We start from the raw sequence: 18045 nt of genomic DNA on the forward strand, positions 1-18045 counted from the left end.
CAAGGCAATGTATTTCACTATTTCTCTTCCTCCTTTCTATTCCCTGCTTAAGTAAAGTGGCTCTGTGCATACAAACGTTAGGTTCATGTCATGGCAGAATAATCTACAGATGCAATTCTATTCCTAAAATGTACATCAAAGGGCTTTTTTTTCCTTCTTCTTCTTCTTGTTTTTTTTTTCAGTGCCCTGGCTGATTTAAGGAGAAAAGGAACGTCTCTGATAGAAACCTGGGGAGAGTTTATTTAGACTAAAGAGTAATAACTAGAAATGAGGGAAAGGATTCAGAGAACCTTGGATTTCCTAAGAAGAAAGAGACCCAGGAAAGAGCCAAGTGCCACACTGTCAGTTCCTCCGGAATATGGCCTTACGTCAGAGAGGACGGTGCCATTGTACATTCTAGGCACTGTGACACTCAATCCCACTAGGTATTCCAGGAATGCAAACATCCCAGGGAAGCAGTGGTCAGTGGGCCAAGAAATGCAATGAATTACATTTGTTTTTACACTTTGACCGAGGACTGCTGACTGGAGGGATTCCTCAATGCCTTTGTGCACTTTTGAAGCACAAAAGTCTTCAGCAGTTGAACTAAAGAATAATAGAATAGAAAGTTTTTCCTTTCCTGTGGAATTTATCACAGGACAAATGTAATACAGCACAGTAGGATAAGATGATTTCCTAATGTATCTAATCAAAAATATTACTTAAGCATGAAAAGAGACTAAAATGTAGCCATCATGCTTCATCATTGAAGTATAAATACATTTAAAAACTGATGAACATGATCAGCAAAAAGAACATGGCTTGTGATAGAATGTACTTTTATGAGGGGGGGTCAAGAACAATGAGCCAGCTTTAGCTTCAAGAGTGTTAGTTCCAGGAATGGATTGAGGCTGCTAATAATTGCATATGTACAAAAGGGTCATCCTACTAAAGAAGAGTAAAATGTAGTGGCTTGAAGGCATCTTTGGTGTGGAGCATTTTACCAAGGCTAACAGAGGGAGATGGAAGGCAGATGAGATGGGAAGTGATTAAATGTTTGCAAGAAATCAGGGAGAATGCCAGAGGGAAAAGATAAAAAAAAAAAGATAGAATGAACAGATTAAAATTAACAACATCAATTTTGTTCAGGTCTAGTCCTCAGAAAACTATAGAAAACTTAATGGTTAAGTTTTTTTGTGTGTGTATTTCATCAGAGTAATGTCTCACTTGAATGATCTTGAACTATTATGATTCTGTTATGGATGTCTGATAACATATTGTTCCTACTTATGCAAAATTGGTTATCCTTTGGCTCTTATATAATGATATAGTGGCATGAGTCAGACCATATGTGTGTATAGTAAATGTAATGCTGAATATTCTATTAAAAAACAACAAAAACTAGAGGTTATACATTTGCCTTTTGCTTCCAAATGTATGCATAACAACAGTTTATAAAGGTAAAATAAGTTGGCAGTTCTTAAAATGAAACTTTTTAGAATCAAGCATCCTAGAAACTCCTCAGTACCAAGAGACTGCCCAAGAAATCTGGGGTTTATTATGTGTAGTATATGTGGAAGTCTGCGAATTATTCACTATCTTCTATGAAGAAATACAGTCAAACGCATTCATCGCTTGGCTTGAATATAGTAGGGATGGTGGTGATTGTGGTGACTGGGAGTTCATGTGCCCTGTCTAGATGGAGAAATCCTTCTCATTTCTTGTCAAATAGTTCTATTTACAATGAGATGCGAAAAGTGTCTGGATTTTTCAATTGTTTAAGAAAAATTGGATGAATTTTTGTGTGAAATGTCCTCAGTTTTGAAAGGCTAGCTACACCATGGCTGGAGTGCAGTGGTGTGATCTGGGATCATTGCAAACTCTGCCTACTGGGTTGAAGCCATTCTCCTACCTCAGTCTCCCCAGTAGCTAAGATTATAGGTGTGCAACACCACGCACAGTACAGATGGCGTTTCACCACGTTGGCTAGGCTGGTCTCAAACTCCTGACCTCGTGATCTGCTTGCCTTGGCCTCCCAAAGTGCTGGGATACAGGCATGAGCCACCGCACCTGGCCAGCAATGGTTTTAAACAGTAAATATGAGCCTAGCATGAACTGAATCACACTGTGGGGAAATAGAGAAATGAGTATGTATGTGGCGCTTAGACTGTCTTTCAGGGCAGACTGTTTTTATTTAATTGAAAGAATGGGCTCCAATACTAACAAAGTTGAAAATGCTGACATATTAGAGAAAAAAATAAACACTCAATCGTAAACAAGACTGAATTGCCATTTTAAATTCATGTATCTCTAAAGTTTAACCTACCTTGGGATAGTCCCTAGGATGCCCTCTTGTTTTCTTCTATACTTAATTTAATAGATTTTACTATGGTACATCTCTTCTTAACAATAGCCAATTTCTCATCTAATATTCAAGAACAAAGGCATGGATATTAGTGGGAAAGTATTAATTTTTTTTATTAAAATGTTACCATTTGTCTTCATTTTAAATGATGTGGCTGAAATCAACTTAATCTGAACGTCATTCTAAAGGTAATGCTTAAAGAAAACCATGTACCTTGACAAACATACCAGCCAGAACAAGGTATCTGCCTCCAACTGATCTGAGTCCTTCCAAAACTGACCAAGAAAGTGGAGGAAATACCTTTCTTCTAGTAATCTAATTATTTCTGAGAAGAAAAAGTAAAATCAAGTCCCTCAATCAGCCACCAATATTAGAAGAAGCTTTGCTCTTCTAATATTAGGGTGGATTGCTATGGGGTTGGGTAGTGAAATAACTGTATCTTCGAAAAAGTAAGCTAAGAGGTTAAGAGGATTAATCTTATATTAACATGAAAGATTATGTTACATTCATGGAGAATAGGCAAAGAAGACAAGCTTTATTTTCCAGTTACCTAGCTATTCAAATGTTATTTTAATCAAAGTTTTAGACATACGAATTATAATATCAGACTTTTTCAGAATATAGTTACAAGAAAACTTAAATGTTTTCTATGTGTTATATAATTCTCAACATATCCTTGAAATTATAGGTCTATATATTTTGTGTTTAAATTAAATAAGTATTATATTACTCATTACTCATTTACAGTGACAATTTATAAACTAAAAATGAAAGAAGCAAATAAAGTTTTTTCACAATTTTGAATTTTAAATTTAGATACTTGTAAATTCTAATGTGATAATTTCATAGGTGATTAAATCTTTTGAAAATATATAGGTAATATTCCTTTCACAAAAGAAATAAATTGAAAGTCACTATAACTTTGTTGGCCATTGAAAGCCAATATTATATGTTATAAGCACTTGGAAGGTTTAGTTTCTTATAAAATCATTTATATTCACTCCCAAACTATTGATCTCTCAGAACTAGAGAAACTAATTAAAATAGTTATATTTATATTAGCTTTATGTCAGCAGATTCTAAAATATGTCTAACTATTTTTAACCTCTGTTAAAAAATACATTAATTTTCAAAGACTGTAATCATTGTCAATATATTAAAAAGAGAAAATGGTTTCTGGTGAAGTTTTGAGAATTCAATTAAAATCTTGTTAAAAAAATGCTTCTTCAGTAAATTTGTTCCATATACCATAAAATGGTAACATTAAACTTTGTAGCATTAGTATTTTCCTATTTATCTGTATAATAATAAAGGAAATATTTCTCAATAAATAATCAGAATATCGTTCAGTATTTAACAATTAGCAGGTATAGAAAGGGCCTTCTAACAAATATTTGACTCTTACTAAGCAAAAAAGTATCCATAATTAGAAAACCAAATACTCTCATTGGAATTCATAGCCTTCTATAATTATTATTTCAACATGACAGCAATATTGAGTATATGGAAATCCATGTCAACCAATGTACTAGGTACAAGCAATATAAAATTGAATAACATACAGTCCTTAAATGAAAAATAAAAAAGTGTCATGATAATAATTGTATGTTAAAATACTACAATCATAAGAGCAGTAATATCAAAATGTGCACCTGTCTTTAAACAAAACTACACTGAAATCAGTGCACTTAAGTACATTATCCCAACATTTTATAAAAAAGAACACCTTTTTCCTCATGCTCTTAAGAATTGTTTTTATTTATAATAAGCCTAATAATATCTAAACATCCCTGGAACAAACATAAAATATTTGATCTACAGGATTTGGCTTAAATAGACACATCTAATTTTAAGAGGCAAAACAAGACTTCATATTTGTCATATATATAGCATCCCAAACTGAAAAAAATGCCATCAGTCATATCACATACTTATTTGCATATTTACTTGAATATTTATCAAATATAATATGTTTGGTGGAATGATTCCATATTTCAACTCCTGAGTTTGACTCTTATCTTACAAGTATTACATCATTAATTATTAGTAACCTAAAATTGCTAATGAAAATTTAACCACCAGATGAGGGCTGAACGTTTCCTTCTACCCCTATGATTTATATTAATATAATATAAACAAAAGATTTAAAACCTCCCATTCACAAGAATGAACCAATTACAATAAAACACCACCATTTACATGTAAGACAAACAATTGTCCCATAAAGTAGTAATTTTCATTTCAAACCTTTACCTTTAGTTAGCAATAGAATGACAACAGAACACAAAGAAAATGATTTTAAGATTTGAAATCAGACCCTTGAAGATTAAAGCAGTTCACCATCTACACATAAATTATTTATTAATTATCCTAAAATGTTGATAAATAATGCTTTCTTGTTTGTTTTTTACCTTGAAAGGCACTGGCTCTTCAGTAAGAGGACTAACAGGAAGTGACGTGGTACTGCTTGCTGGACTCATGTCTGCACTCTGCAACGACAGTGAAATTGAATAAATAAAGATTATTTTGTAGTCACTTTGACAACTCATAATTCAGAAAAAAGAAATAAATAATTAAAATAAGTAAATAAGGAAAATATGAACGTAGAAAAAAATCATATTAATGTAGATTTAATTATAATTATATAATAAATCATTCCTTATACATAAATGATTATCTGGGAAATTAGTCAAATTATCTCTCCCCAGGTACCTTTTAAAGTGCATTTTATCAAATATAATGGCCATTTTTTCTGTGCTAGGGTGATATTTATTATTATCATTGCTTAATTTATATTTTTACAATTTAAAAAATTAAACTATATCTGTAATAATTCATTATGTTGCTATTTCAATATAGTCAGATTGATTTTCAAACATGCATTACAGTTTTTCATCTATAAAGATTTAAATCATTGCAACCATTTTTTTCGTTATGTAAACCAATCTGCTATAATACACAATTACAAACGGAAAAAATATTAAAAATTTTAAATTCCTAAATTCATGGTCCCTGACATTTTACCTTTCTTTTATTCTGCTAAACAAAAATATAATGATAAAATATTTACACAAACGTAAGAGAATGCCTGTAATATTGGTAATGGCTGTTATATTCTTTTAAGAATATAACCAATTAAAAGTTATTTAATGAAAGATTAGCCTAAAAAAGAGATATCAGTTAGAAGTTCATCATTAATTTACTTTTCTAAAAGCAAGGAAAAGATACTAACAATAGGTAGCAACAGAAGTTATTTTATTATATTCTTAATGCAGTCTTTCAGAGGAACTCTCCCATATGCAAATAAAACAAATAAAAGAAAATAAAACATTAAAAAGAATATACACCTACATTTTTCAGCTTTGTCTCTAAAGGTATGTGCAAACACACAGAAATTTTGCAATGCAGATTAAAGCCAAAGAATGAATACACCTCAAGTGACATAAGGATATAAGTAGACAAGTTTGACTAGCTTAAGTTTCAACAAAAGAATGTGTTCAAAGAATAGATGCTACAACCGCTACATATTCTTAGAGACTTTCTATTCAAAGATTATTTTCAATTCACGTATTCAAATGTGAAATAAACTGGTCACATTTTAAATATCCATTAAGTTGGGAATACTTCTGATTCCCTAGTCCAGAAACCAAGGATAAGAACTATCGACACAGGAACCAAGATGTTCAGTATAATGTTAATTTAACACATACCACACCTGTTTTGGAAATTGATACAAGGCAGTGCAATTTACTCAAGTAAAAATTTCTAAAGAAGGAAATTATGTAAAAATTGAACAATAATCTACTAAAGGAAGTAGGAAAATACATGCACCAGATAATTGAGGTGAATTAGTCTCTGACTCTAATTTCAAAATTTATCCGGAGTTGTACGTAATTTATTTGATCAAAACCAGGAAATATGATGAATGGCTGACTCTTACTCTCTGAATATATGACATAATAGAGAAACAAGGCTGGTCTTGCTAACTAATTTATCACAGGATGTTAACATATGAAATGAATGAAGCTTTATGAAGAAAAACAGAGGGAAAAAAAGCCTCTTGAGGTACTTCTCTTAATGTTGGATTTCTCAGAAGAATTTAAGCAAGTGATAGAACATAGTTTGTACATAGTTGAATCATCTGATATTTACCTGTACCATAAACAGCCTGCATAGCTTATTAAAGTTGCCATGTATGTACCTTTGCAACAATCCTGTATGTTCTTTACATGTACCCCAGGATTTAAAATGCAATTATATGTATACATACACACACACACACACACACATACACACACACATACACACACACACACACATATATTTGGAACTATTGAGAAGGGATGATTTTATTTTGCAACATGAGGAAGACATGAGTTTTGGGGGCCCAGAGGAGGAATGCTATAGTTTGGATGTTTGTCTCTCCAAATCACATGCTGAAATTTGATACCAGTGTTAGAGATGAGACCTAATGGCAGGTGTTTGTGTCATGGGGTGGATGTATGAATAGATTAATACCTCGGTGGGAGATATTAATAAATTCTTACTCTGATGGTTCTTGTAAAATAAATAAATAAATAAATAATATATTTAGGAGACATAGATGACATTCATTTGTAAAAATTAAAACGCCTATATCAGTCTTGCTATTGAAGGTTTTAATTTTCATAAGAACATAAATGCAAAGTCAAGGTTCATGGTAAACTTCTTTAAATATTGAGATCTCCCATAACTTTCCAGAAATTAATGTATAATTCAAATGACAGTAAAAAACGGACTCCAAATTTTACATCGTGTAACACAGATTCTTTAAAGGACATTCTAAGAGAAAACTGTGTTCTAGCTATAATTTTCAAATCCATCTTATAGTGTGACACTTTAATTCTACTGTTCTTAGGAAATCTTGAGATAAATATTATTAAAAAAAAAATCAATCTCATATGGCAACATCTGATAAACTGCACTTAGTTATCAAGTTGGGAAATACATGAATGAAGTATTTTCACGTTATCCTATTGTTTTCCCGTTCGTTTTTCAGTAATCTATAATTTAGGTATCATTCAATTTGCTTATTCTTTTAGATAAAATACTATTGTAAACCTTATAGAGATAAGTCTTATCCATATTTCATATTTTAATCCAATTACTCTTTCATTCATTGATAGCAATACTGATACAATTTAATATCTAAATGAAATAATAAGTTATATTTGATGTTTTTAAAAGCTAACAGTTTTTGTTAATCAATAGCTTTCTTCATAAAATGTCCTGCTAGATTTACGGTTTCATCCACTTTTTATATATTGCAGAGATTTTGCAAGTGATAGGTTCACAATAATGTGAAAGTGAATCCTACGGGAAAATAGAAGAACTATTTTTTAAAACTGAAGCAAATCTCTCAACAGAACAAATCTCCTATCTTCTTCTCATGAAACATTTGCTTTGTTTTGTTTTGTTTTTATATCCATTGGAGACACTCTAGACATCCTTGTCATGAAAAGCCGATTTTAACAAGTGTTCTTAACCTGGTTTTCGGGTTCTAAGTCCAATAGATAAACTGTTTCTTTCAAACACAAGAATAGACAAATAATATGAACCTTAACATTTTACCTACCATTAAAATGTTGTTTTGCCCAAATTGGCCACCTCTCTTTTCTATTTCTATTTAATGTAAATATGTTCTCTTTCATTTTTCTCCAAATTGGGCTTAAAATTAAGTGTGATCTTGAGGTTCAGTGATCCCTAGACATCTATTTACTGAGCAAATCAGAGAGTTCTGATTAATGTCCCTCCTTTTTCTGAATATTGTTCTCTACAATTCTTTCTACTTGTCTAATTTAAAAAAAAAAAACCCTTTCACTTCTTTGTTGCTGCTGTTTTTAGAAGACGATTCCCTTACCAAGTGATTCAATCTCTCATCTCCAGCTGATCCTTTTCTAAAACAACTTTATTGAAATATAACATACCTACAGTATAATGAAGTTTTGGGGTGTAAAACTAGATGAGGTTTGACAAATGTATCCGTATACGTAACAACCACCAATATCAAGATACAGAATATTTTCATCACCTCAGAATGTTTCCTCATGTGCCTCTGTGTCAACTATTCCCTATCCCTGCTGCCAGGGAACAATGGTGTGCTTTCTATTACTAGTTTGCTTTGGGCTGCTCTAGAATTTCGTATAAATAGAAATGTAAAGCATGAACTCTTTTGGGTCTTCCTTCTTTCACTCAGCAAAATGATTCTGAAATTCATTATGTCATATTGGTACATATTTCAGTAGTCTGTCCTTTCAAAATGTTGTATAGTATTTCATGGTAGACCAAAATTTGCTTATCCACTCACTTATTGATGAGAGCTGCTTCCTGTTTGGGGCTCTAAGGAAAATCCATTCTGAACATTCATGTATATATCTTTTAATGGATGGGTGTTTTATATTTAGTAATTACTTAACAATGAAATCTCTGGGTCTTGTGGCAAATTTATTCCTATATTATATAAACTGTATAAGAAACTGACAACTGTCTTCCAAAAGGATTGTAATATTTTGCACTTCCACTTGCAGGATATCTTGCAAACAATGGTGTTACCAGTCTTTTTTAAAAAAATTAGGCACTTTGTGGGTGTGCAGTGGTACCTCATTGTGGTTTTAACTTTCTCTTCCATGGGTTACTAAGGATGTTAAGTATCATTTCATGTGCCAATTAACCATTAGTATATCTCATTTGCAAAGAGTATTCAAATATTTTGCCAATATTTATCATTGGATTATTGGATACAAATCATTTGTCATATATGTTTATTATAATTATATTACCCAGCTTGGGGCTTATCTTTTTTATTTTTTTAACCATATATTCAAAAGAGCCAAAGTTTTCTGAACTACATTTTTAGCTTGCTTTTTATGGTACATGCTTTTGGTGTTTTACCTAATAAATACTGGCCCACCAATCACATTCTCAAAGGTTCTCTCTTATGTTTTCTTCTACTAACCTTTCACTTCAATACATATAGGCAAAAGATAGCGGAGTCAGAGATTTATTATTTGAAGATGCTTTTCCAGTTTCTTCGTATACAATAAACATTAAATAAGCCTTATACCATACATATTCTAGCACAAGATTTTCACAGGTTAATTTGAATTTTAGCAAGCAACCTCAGATATTTTAGTCAATCTTTCTCATTATATGAAAGTCTTATATTTACTGTCTTCACTATAATTATAATAAATAAAAATATAGATTTATTATTTGTAGATATGTCTAAGGGAGGTTAGGAACGCTTTGCTACAGTACTGAAAATTTTAAAGTAATATTCAAGACTCTCATCAGAATGGATTATTACAGAATTTCCTAGGAAGATGATGAGCAGGAGAGAAGTGAAGTATTTAGTTGGGGAGGACAATAGAAATACCAAGAGAGGCAATGTTTCTATTATCTCAGGGACTGGTTCTCTTACCACTGGACTCATCTTTGGCCCTGAGAAAAAGAAGGAACAAGCAAACATAAAAAGAGCTACTTTAAACAAAATCCCAAGAGACATATGAGAAATAATACCCTCTTCAAAATTTTCAATGGAATAAACTCTGATCTAAGTACACAGAGGTATCCTGCAAATGCCATGTCACCTTGTCATATTCAAATCTGCAAGACAATGTTGGTGAAGAGCAGCTATCAATAGGATAAATGAAAATGACACCATACTAACAGAAAACAATGGCAGGAGGGGGACTAGAACTTCTTGGCTCCTAGGAGATGGCTCTTTAAAACATATGAATAATCAGGGACAATTTATCAGAAACTGAAAAAAGAAGGTAAGTGATCTCATTGAAATTTTCAAACTCATGTATCTTTGTACGAAGTTAAAGTTACTTAATATAAGTCATTGTTGATGAGAAAAAATAAGTATACAAAGTTTATTAACAACAAGAAAAAAACCCAAGTGAAAAGTAAGACTTGCAAATCATAAGAGTTGCAAAATAAATAATGAGCATGAAAGAAAATATTTTTTGTTATACTAATACCAAGTTTTTTTCTCAAGTTAAATTCAGACAAAAAATTTGGGAAATGTTATACCATTTGTTACTATAAACAATTATCTAAATGTTTAGTTTGAAAATCTTATCCTCAGTGGACACTGCTTTAGTGTCATTGGGCAAAGTACATAGCTGAGAGCTTTGAAACTCAATATTTTGTCACTAAAAAAAGCAGAGAAATTGAAGAATAAGAGGCATCATTAATAATCAGAAAATAAAGTTGACATTTTTAGTGTTACATCTTCTCTTAACTGCTACGATTATACTTATTATTGATAAATACAAATGTGTACTCATTTTAATAGCACTGAAAAACATAGTATTCTCTTCTTCATTTTGATGTGAAGAAATGAAGAACTCTCCATTGATTCACAAACCATTTGTCACTTGGTACTATCAATGTTCTGTGTATATAATTTCCAAGTCAGCCATATGTATCATAACAACATAACATTTAAAATTTAAATTTACTTTTGAAATATAGTGAACCAATTAATAAATTATGGAGTTAATTTTAATCCATGAAAATGAGATAATTTTTTACAAGTATTATATTTTATTATATAAGCCTTATTATGTTTTTCTTCTGATTCTGAGGAAAATGCATTAATTTTATTAAATAAAGTATCCTTACTAACGCCCAGTGCCTAGATCTTGGTTTGTTTCTAACAGGGCTCCTAAGAGAAATGGATGACTCCAAGTCCAGGATGGGGCCAGAAATGTACGAGATGTACAAGATAATTCTGTAGCATCTTGTTGTATCATGAAGAAAGGAATTACTCAAAAAACAAAAGAACAGGGGTATACCAAAGAGACAAAGAACCAAGAAATCAACACGAAAGAGCTTCCAAATGCCAAAGCTGGAACAATTTGAACAACAGAAATAACATACTACAGAGTATAACTCAAAGTGTTTAAAAAAATGAGCAAATAAATCAGGAGAAGGGGCTTTTTTTCAGAAAAATTTCAAATAAATGAGCAAACAAATCAAGAGATGAGACAATTTTTTTTTCAAAAGAATTCCAAATAATTTATGGAGATACTTCTCTTTAAGAGATGAGATTTAACACCCCATTCCCACCCCCAGGCTCCATTCAATGACTTTCTTCCAAAGTGTAATGTATGAAAAAAAGCAAAATGTAATTTCACAGTGGAGAAACCCAGCACACACTACCTCAGCCAGGTGATCAGGGGTAGCATCATGTAGACAGCATGTACCCCTGATATAATGTGAAGACAGGGATCCTTCACATCTGTGGTCTTCCACCCTCAAACCAACGGCCACAGCCTAATCATGAGACAAATATCAGACAAATCTAAATTGAGGAATGTTCTGCAAAAAGCTTAACCAGTGCTTAACAAGAAAAGTGTGAGAAACTGTCACTAAGAAGGCATGGTGACCAACAATAATGAAGCAGTGGTTTTCAGCCTTTTTGGCACCAGGGACCAGGTTCGTGGAAGACAATTTTTCCATGGACTGGGGTGTGAGAAGATGGTTTCAGGATGATTCAAGTGTGTTACAATTACTGTGCACTTTATTTCTATTATTACATTGTAACATATAATGAAATAATTATAAAACTCCCCATAATGTAGAATCAGTAGGAGCCCTGAGCTTGTTTTCCCGTAACTAGATGGTCCCATCTGGGGAGGGATGGGAAAGAGTGACACATCATCAGGCATTAGAATCTCATAAGGAGCACTCAAAGCAGTTCACAATAGGGTTAGAGTTCCTAAGGGAATCTAATGCCACAGCTGATCTGACATGTGGAGCTCAGTAGTTGGTAATGCCAATGATATGGAGCAGCTGTAAGTAGAGCCGAAGCTTAGCTCACTCACCCTCCTGCTCACCTCCTGCTGTGGGGCTCGGTTCCAACAGGCCAGTAACCACTACCAGTCCATGGCCAGGAGGCTGGGCACCCTGTAATAAAGTACCCTGAATGTGGCCTGGGAATAACAAGAAGGACATTAAGGAAAACTGTCAAAACCCAAATATATTGACCAGTTGAGTTAATAGCAATGTACCAACTTTTTTTTTTTTTTTTTTTTGAGGAGGGGTCTCGCTCTGTTGCCAGGCTGGAGTGAAGTGGGGCAATCTTGGCTCATTGCAACCTCTGCCTCCCAGGTTCACGTGATTCTCCTACCTCGGCCTCCCGAGTAGCTGGAACGACAGGTGAGTGCCACCATGCCCAGCTAACTTTTGTATTGGCTAGGATGGTCTTGATCTCTTGACCTCGTGATCTACCTGCCTTGACCTCCCAAAGTGCTGGGATTACAGGCTTAGGCCACCGTGCCCAGCATGATGGCTTTTACAGTTGTGAGCAATGTACTCTGCTGAGGTTGGATAATAACAATAGGAAAAACACAGTAAGGAGTTTATGGGACTTGTCTGTACTGCATATTTTCTGTAAATATAAAATTATTCCCCAATTAAAAGTGCATTTTAAAAATTCTTTATTAGCAATATCACCAGGCTATTCATTACTATAATACATAATAATTATTTACTCATAGCCTCTAAGTTTTTATCAGGGCTTTTAAAACTTTCATAAAAATAATCTTTGACAGATAATTTTATTGAGATGCAAAATCTCTCTGTCACAGAATCTTTAATCTTCTATGAAGTTCTCCCAGAAAAGCTGATGTTAAATTGTTCTGCATACTTTCATTCTCCATATGGGAATGCTGAAGGAAAGCTTCAGTCATATAAAATGATCTATTTGTTTGGGTACTATTAAGGTGCTTGGTAGAATTAGTTTGCGTTATTAATATTTACTGACTGCTGTAATTTCATAGTACAGATCCATTAATTATGCCTCCCTTGAAAGCATAATTAATGGATCTGTCCTATGGGATTAAAGTTTATTAATAAGGATTTCTTGAAGTGAAACATGATCAATTGGGCTGAAATCTTCTCAGTACATAAAAAGATTTAAGTGTAAGTGAAATATTTTAATGCTTTAAGCCATTGGAGTAAATTCTATAATGACTCTAGACCTAATAAAATTAAATGTTCTCCTTTTAAATGTGTTAACTAATTTGAGGATGTATTTTCATAGTTGTAAGATTACATAGAAAATATATACACATGTTTTAGCATATTGCTGCTTTAATAATCACTGGTGTTATTACTAATAAAGCACATAAGAAAATTTTGATTTCTATAGTATAAACTGGCCATTTTTCTTAAAAATATCTTTCTCTCTTTAGACATCTTAATTTTCTGTGAAAATTCAGTTGTTTAGTCACTCAGGCATTCAACAGGTATTGAGTACACATTAAACTTCTCTGCTCTTAGATTTTAAGTTTTGCCATGATTGTTGCCATTGGTAAGACCTGGTTAGGCTTGCTGTTGGCCCAAGAACTTAGTAAGAAAAGGAATATAGAGTATCTAATCATGACGCAGAAAAACCATCTCATACACACACACACACACACACACACACACACACACACACACACAGAGAGAGAGAGAGAGAGAGAGAGAGAGAGAGAGAGAGAGAGAGATTAGTGGGTAGATATTCAGTGTCTAATGTGTGTCCTTCACTAGTTATACCTGAAAAAGGCAAGACGCCAAGAGGCCTGAACTCCTCCAATCCAGGGTGCTGACTACTGAATTTCAGGCACTCCTCTTAGAGGAACAAAGTTGATTTCATTTACTACATTTCCTAAGTGGTGCATATCCCAGGGCTTAGTGTTTGCTATTTTAGCAGGAAACCAAAACAAGAGCAATAGGAAATTGAGTTTAATCTCTAAATCTGGACTAGCCCATTGTACTTTAATTCAACAGCCTTTTCCATTCCAGTCACATCTTTTACTAGTCTTGTTTTCTCCAAATGAAAATGTAAGCTTTTTTCTTTATATTCTTACAGTTTATAGCTGCTGTTTTTGCCTTTCTAGCATCCAGTTCATTTCACTATGTTAATATTTTTGTTTACCTTTGGGGAGTGATTTCGCCTAAACTTTCAATCCATTTGTTTTGAATAGTGCTGGTCCAAAACCCTTAAAGTAGATGTGAACATATAATTAAGGCCTAATCAACCTTTCCTGCCAGGCACAAAATGGCACACAGGCCACATTATTTAAATAGAACTCAAATCTGGGAATTGTGATGGAATTTTGAAAAGGAGATGTTCTCACTCAGCTAATGTGGCTAAGGTTGTAATAATGTGTTTCTATCTGAATTGCCGGAAGTCATCAAGTAGATGGCACATCCTTAGGAGCAAATCCAACACTGAGTCAATCTAGGAAATGGGGAGAAATACACTAAGTCCCTAGAGAATCTTTCATATATTGATAATCCAGCTCTACATGGCCAAATAATTTTCATAAAACAGTATGTCTAATATGTAAGAAGCATGTCTCATAGAGTCATGTGTTGATTAATGATGAAGTGAAATTCTAAGAAATGCATCGTTAGGTGCTTTTGTCATTGTATAAGCATTACAGAGTGTACATGTACAAACCTAGACAGTTTGGTCTACTACACATGTAGGCAATATGGTTTAGCGTATTGCTCTTAGGCTACAAGTCGGTACAGCATGTTACTGTACTGAATACTGTAGGCAATTGTACCACAATGGTACTGTACATCTAATCATATCTAAACATAGAAAAGGTATAGTAAAAATACAGTATTATAATTATAGAGGATATAACTGTATAGGAATAAGCACTATGGTTGAGAAGTTGTAAGTTATAAAATCTAAAAGTTAGAATTGGCTGACAAAAGTAGAGGCCATGATACCACTTTATTCTAGGCTGGGAAGTTAATATTTCTATAATAGCAAGATAATTTATTCTTTTCCGTATTTTTGGAGCTTAAATATTTTTAAATTGTGATCATCATAAGATTTGATCACAAAAAAAAAAATAAAAAATAAATAAAAAAAAAAGATTTGATCACAAAAATGCCTGGATATAAAAGTATATTTACTACACTAAAATTAAGTACATATTTTTAATTTACTTTAGATAACATATTCACATAGTCCAAAATTCAAAAGGTAAAACATATTTTTCCAGGAAAATGTCTTTGTTTTACCACTAATGCCCATTCTTACAGAGGCCACCAATTTTAGCAATGTATTATATAACCTTCTACAGACACTATTGAGCTAAAAATAGAAAAACACACACGTATTTATATATACTCATGCACTTTTTTTCTTTTAGATGTTTAGGATAATATACATATTATTTTTAAACTTGCCATAGATTTATATATAATGGATTCCTGTACTATTTGATATGACTGTACATCAATACTATATAGTATTCCATTTATGGCTATATTATATTGCAGTTAACTACTGTTACATTCCCACTCTTTTACATTACAAATAGAGCTGAAGTGAATCATCCTATATTGTATGCAAATTTATCTTTAAGATACATTTAGAGATGTGAAATTACTGGGCTAAAAGATATATTCAAATGTAACTTTAAGCAATATTGCCAAATTGTCCTGCATAGGACTTCACAGTAACCACTTCCACAGGAGGCTTAAGAGTGAATATTTTCCCACTGCCTCACCATGTATTCTCTACTTGAAAAGCCTTTTAGTACAGATCCAGAAGGTAAACAAAAGCTCTGGTTCATCCTACTGAAATCACAGAGAGAAGGGAAAACAGCTTTTTTAATTCTCTTTCCAAATGGCATCAATAATCTAAGACAGTGGGAGATATAATATCCCAAGAGATGACTGTTTCAGTGTTGAGTCAGCTTTGCTATTAGCTCTACTCTAATCTTATGATACAATTCCAATTGCTAATCTCTTACTTTAGTGTTGTGTCACTGAGAACTAAATCAAAACCGTGACCAAAACCTAGATTAACCCAAATTACTAGGCTATAGCAAAGCAATAACCTGGATCATTCCTTCAGAATGAATCTCACAGAATAAATCAGAAATTGGTCCTTAGTTTGGAAGGTTCAGGAATTAAACTATATCAATTCATATAGGAACAAGTAGGTTTTGTGGGGATGATTCAAAATTAAATGGATAATGAACTCTACTTTGTCAGAGATTGGCCAACATATTAACTAATAATGGAAACTAAACTTGGTATAAGATTTAAGGGTCATAATGGAACAGAACGGAGTCCTCAGAGGCAATGCCACATATCTACAACTATCTGATCTTCACAAACCTGACAAAAACAAGAAATGGGGAAAGAATTCTCTATTCAATAAATGAAATTGGGAAAAATGGCTAGCCATGTGCAAAAAGCAGAAACTGGACTCCTTCCTGACACCTTACACTAAAATTAACTCCAGATGGATTAAAGACTTCAACATAACATCTAACACCATAAAAACCCTTGAAGAAAACTTAGGCAAAACCATTCAGGACATAGGCATAGGCAAGGACTTCATGACTAAAACACCAAAAGCATTGGCAACAAAAGCCAAAATAGACAAATGGGATCTAATTAAACTCCAGAGCTTCTGTGCAGCAAAAGAAACAATCATTAGAGTGAACTGGCAACCAACAGAATGGGAAAACATTTTTGCAATCTACCCATCTGACAAAGGACTTATATCCAAAATCTACAAAGAACTAAAACAGGTTTACAACAAACAAACAAACAAACCCATTCAAAAGGGCAAAGAATATGAACAGACTTTTCAAAAGAAGACATATATGAGGCCAACAAACATATGAAAAAATGCTCATCATCACTGGTCATTAGAGAAATGCAAATCAAAACCACATTGAGATACCATCTCACGCCAGTTAGAATGGTGATCATTAATAAATCCGGAGATAACAGATGCTGGAGAGGATGTGGAGAAATAGGAACACTTTTACACTGTTGGTGGGAGTGTAAATTAGTTCAAACATTGTGGAAGACAGTGTGGTGATTTCTCAAGGACCTAGAAATAGAAATTCCATTTGACCCAGCAGTCCCATTACTGGGTATATACCCAAAGGATTATAAATTGTTCTATTATAAAGACACATGCACATTTATGTTCATTGTGGCACTGTTTACAATAGCAAAAACCTGAAAGCAACCCTAAGGCCCATTGATAATAGACTGGACAAGGAAAATGTGGCACATATACACCATGGAATACTATGCAGCCATAAAAAACAATGAGTTTGTGTCATTTTGTGGGGACATGGATAAATCTGGAAACTGTCATTCTCAGCAAACTGACACAAGAACAGAAAATCAAACACTGCATGTTCTCACTCATAGGCGGATGTTGAACAATCAGAACAGATGGACACAGGGAGGGGAGCATCACACACTGGGGTCTGTTGGTGGGGGGGGGCTAAGGGAGGGACATTGAGGGGGTGGGGATGTTGGGGAGGGATAACATGGGGAGAAATGCCAGATATAGGTGACAGGGGATGCAGGCAGCAAACCACCTTGCTCTGTATATACCTATGCAACAATCCTGCATGATCTGCACATGTACCCCAGAACCTAAAGTACAATAAAAAAAGGAAAAAAAAATTATTGGTTATTTGTTTAAGTTCTTCCCTTTTGATGAACAGACCCACTCAGAACCCACATTACAGACCTAAAGTTTTTTTTTTTTTTTTTTTTTTTTTTTTTTTTTTTTTTTCATATAAATGTAGGAAACAGCAACTGGATGCTCTCAAAGGATGCTTATAACAAGTTATCATAAATACATAAATAAATACAAATCA

The 18045-nt window shown here is 33.2% G+C and overlaps 1 protein-coding gene across 4 annotated transcripts in view; it reads right to left on the reverse strand.

Annotated features, from left to right (window-relative positions):
• Positions 1 to 18045, reverse strand: part of CCSER1 (coiled-coil serine rich protein 1) — a 1343925-nt gene that overhangs the window by 810260 nt on the left and 515620 nt on the right. For all 4 annotated transcript variants that reach the window (XM_032239846.1, XM_032239847.1, XM_032239848.1 and 1 more), the window contains exon 7: positions 4756 to 4833. In XM_032239846.1, coding sequence (XP_032095737.1) covers positions 4756 to 4833 — 78 coding nt within the window. The remainder of the gene's footprint in view (positions 1 to 4755; positions 4834 to 18045) is intronic.

Source organism: Sapajus apella, unplaced genomic scaffold, assembly GCF_009761245.1.
Source record: "Sapajus apella isolate SASKATOON/1434 unplaced genomic scaffold, GSC_monkey_1.0 scaffold45, whole genome shotgun sequence".
Classification (NCBI taxonomy): Eukaryota; Metazoa; Chordata; class Mammalia; order Primates; family Cebidae; genus Sapajus; species Sapajus apella.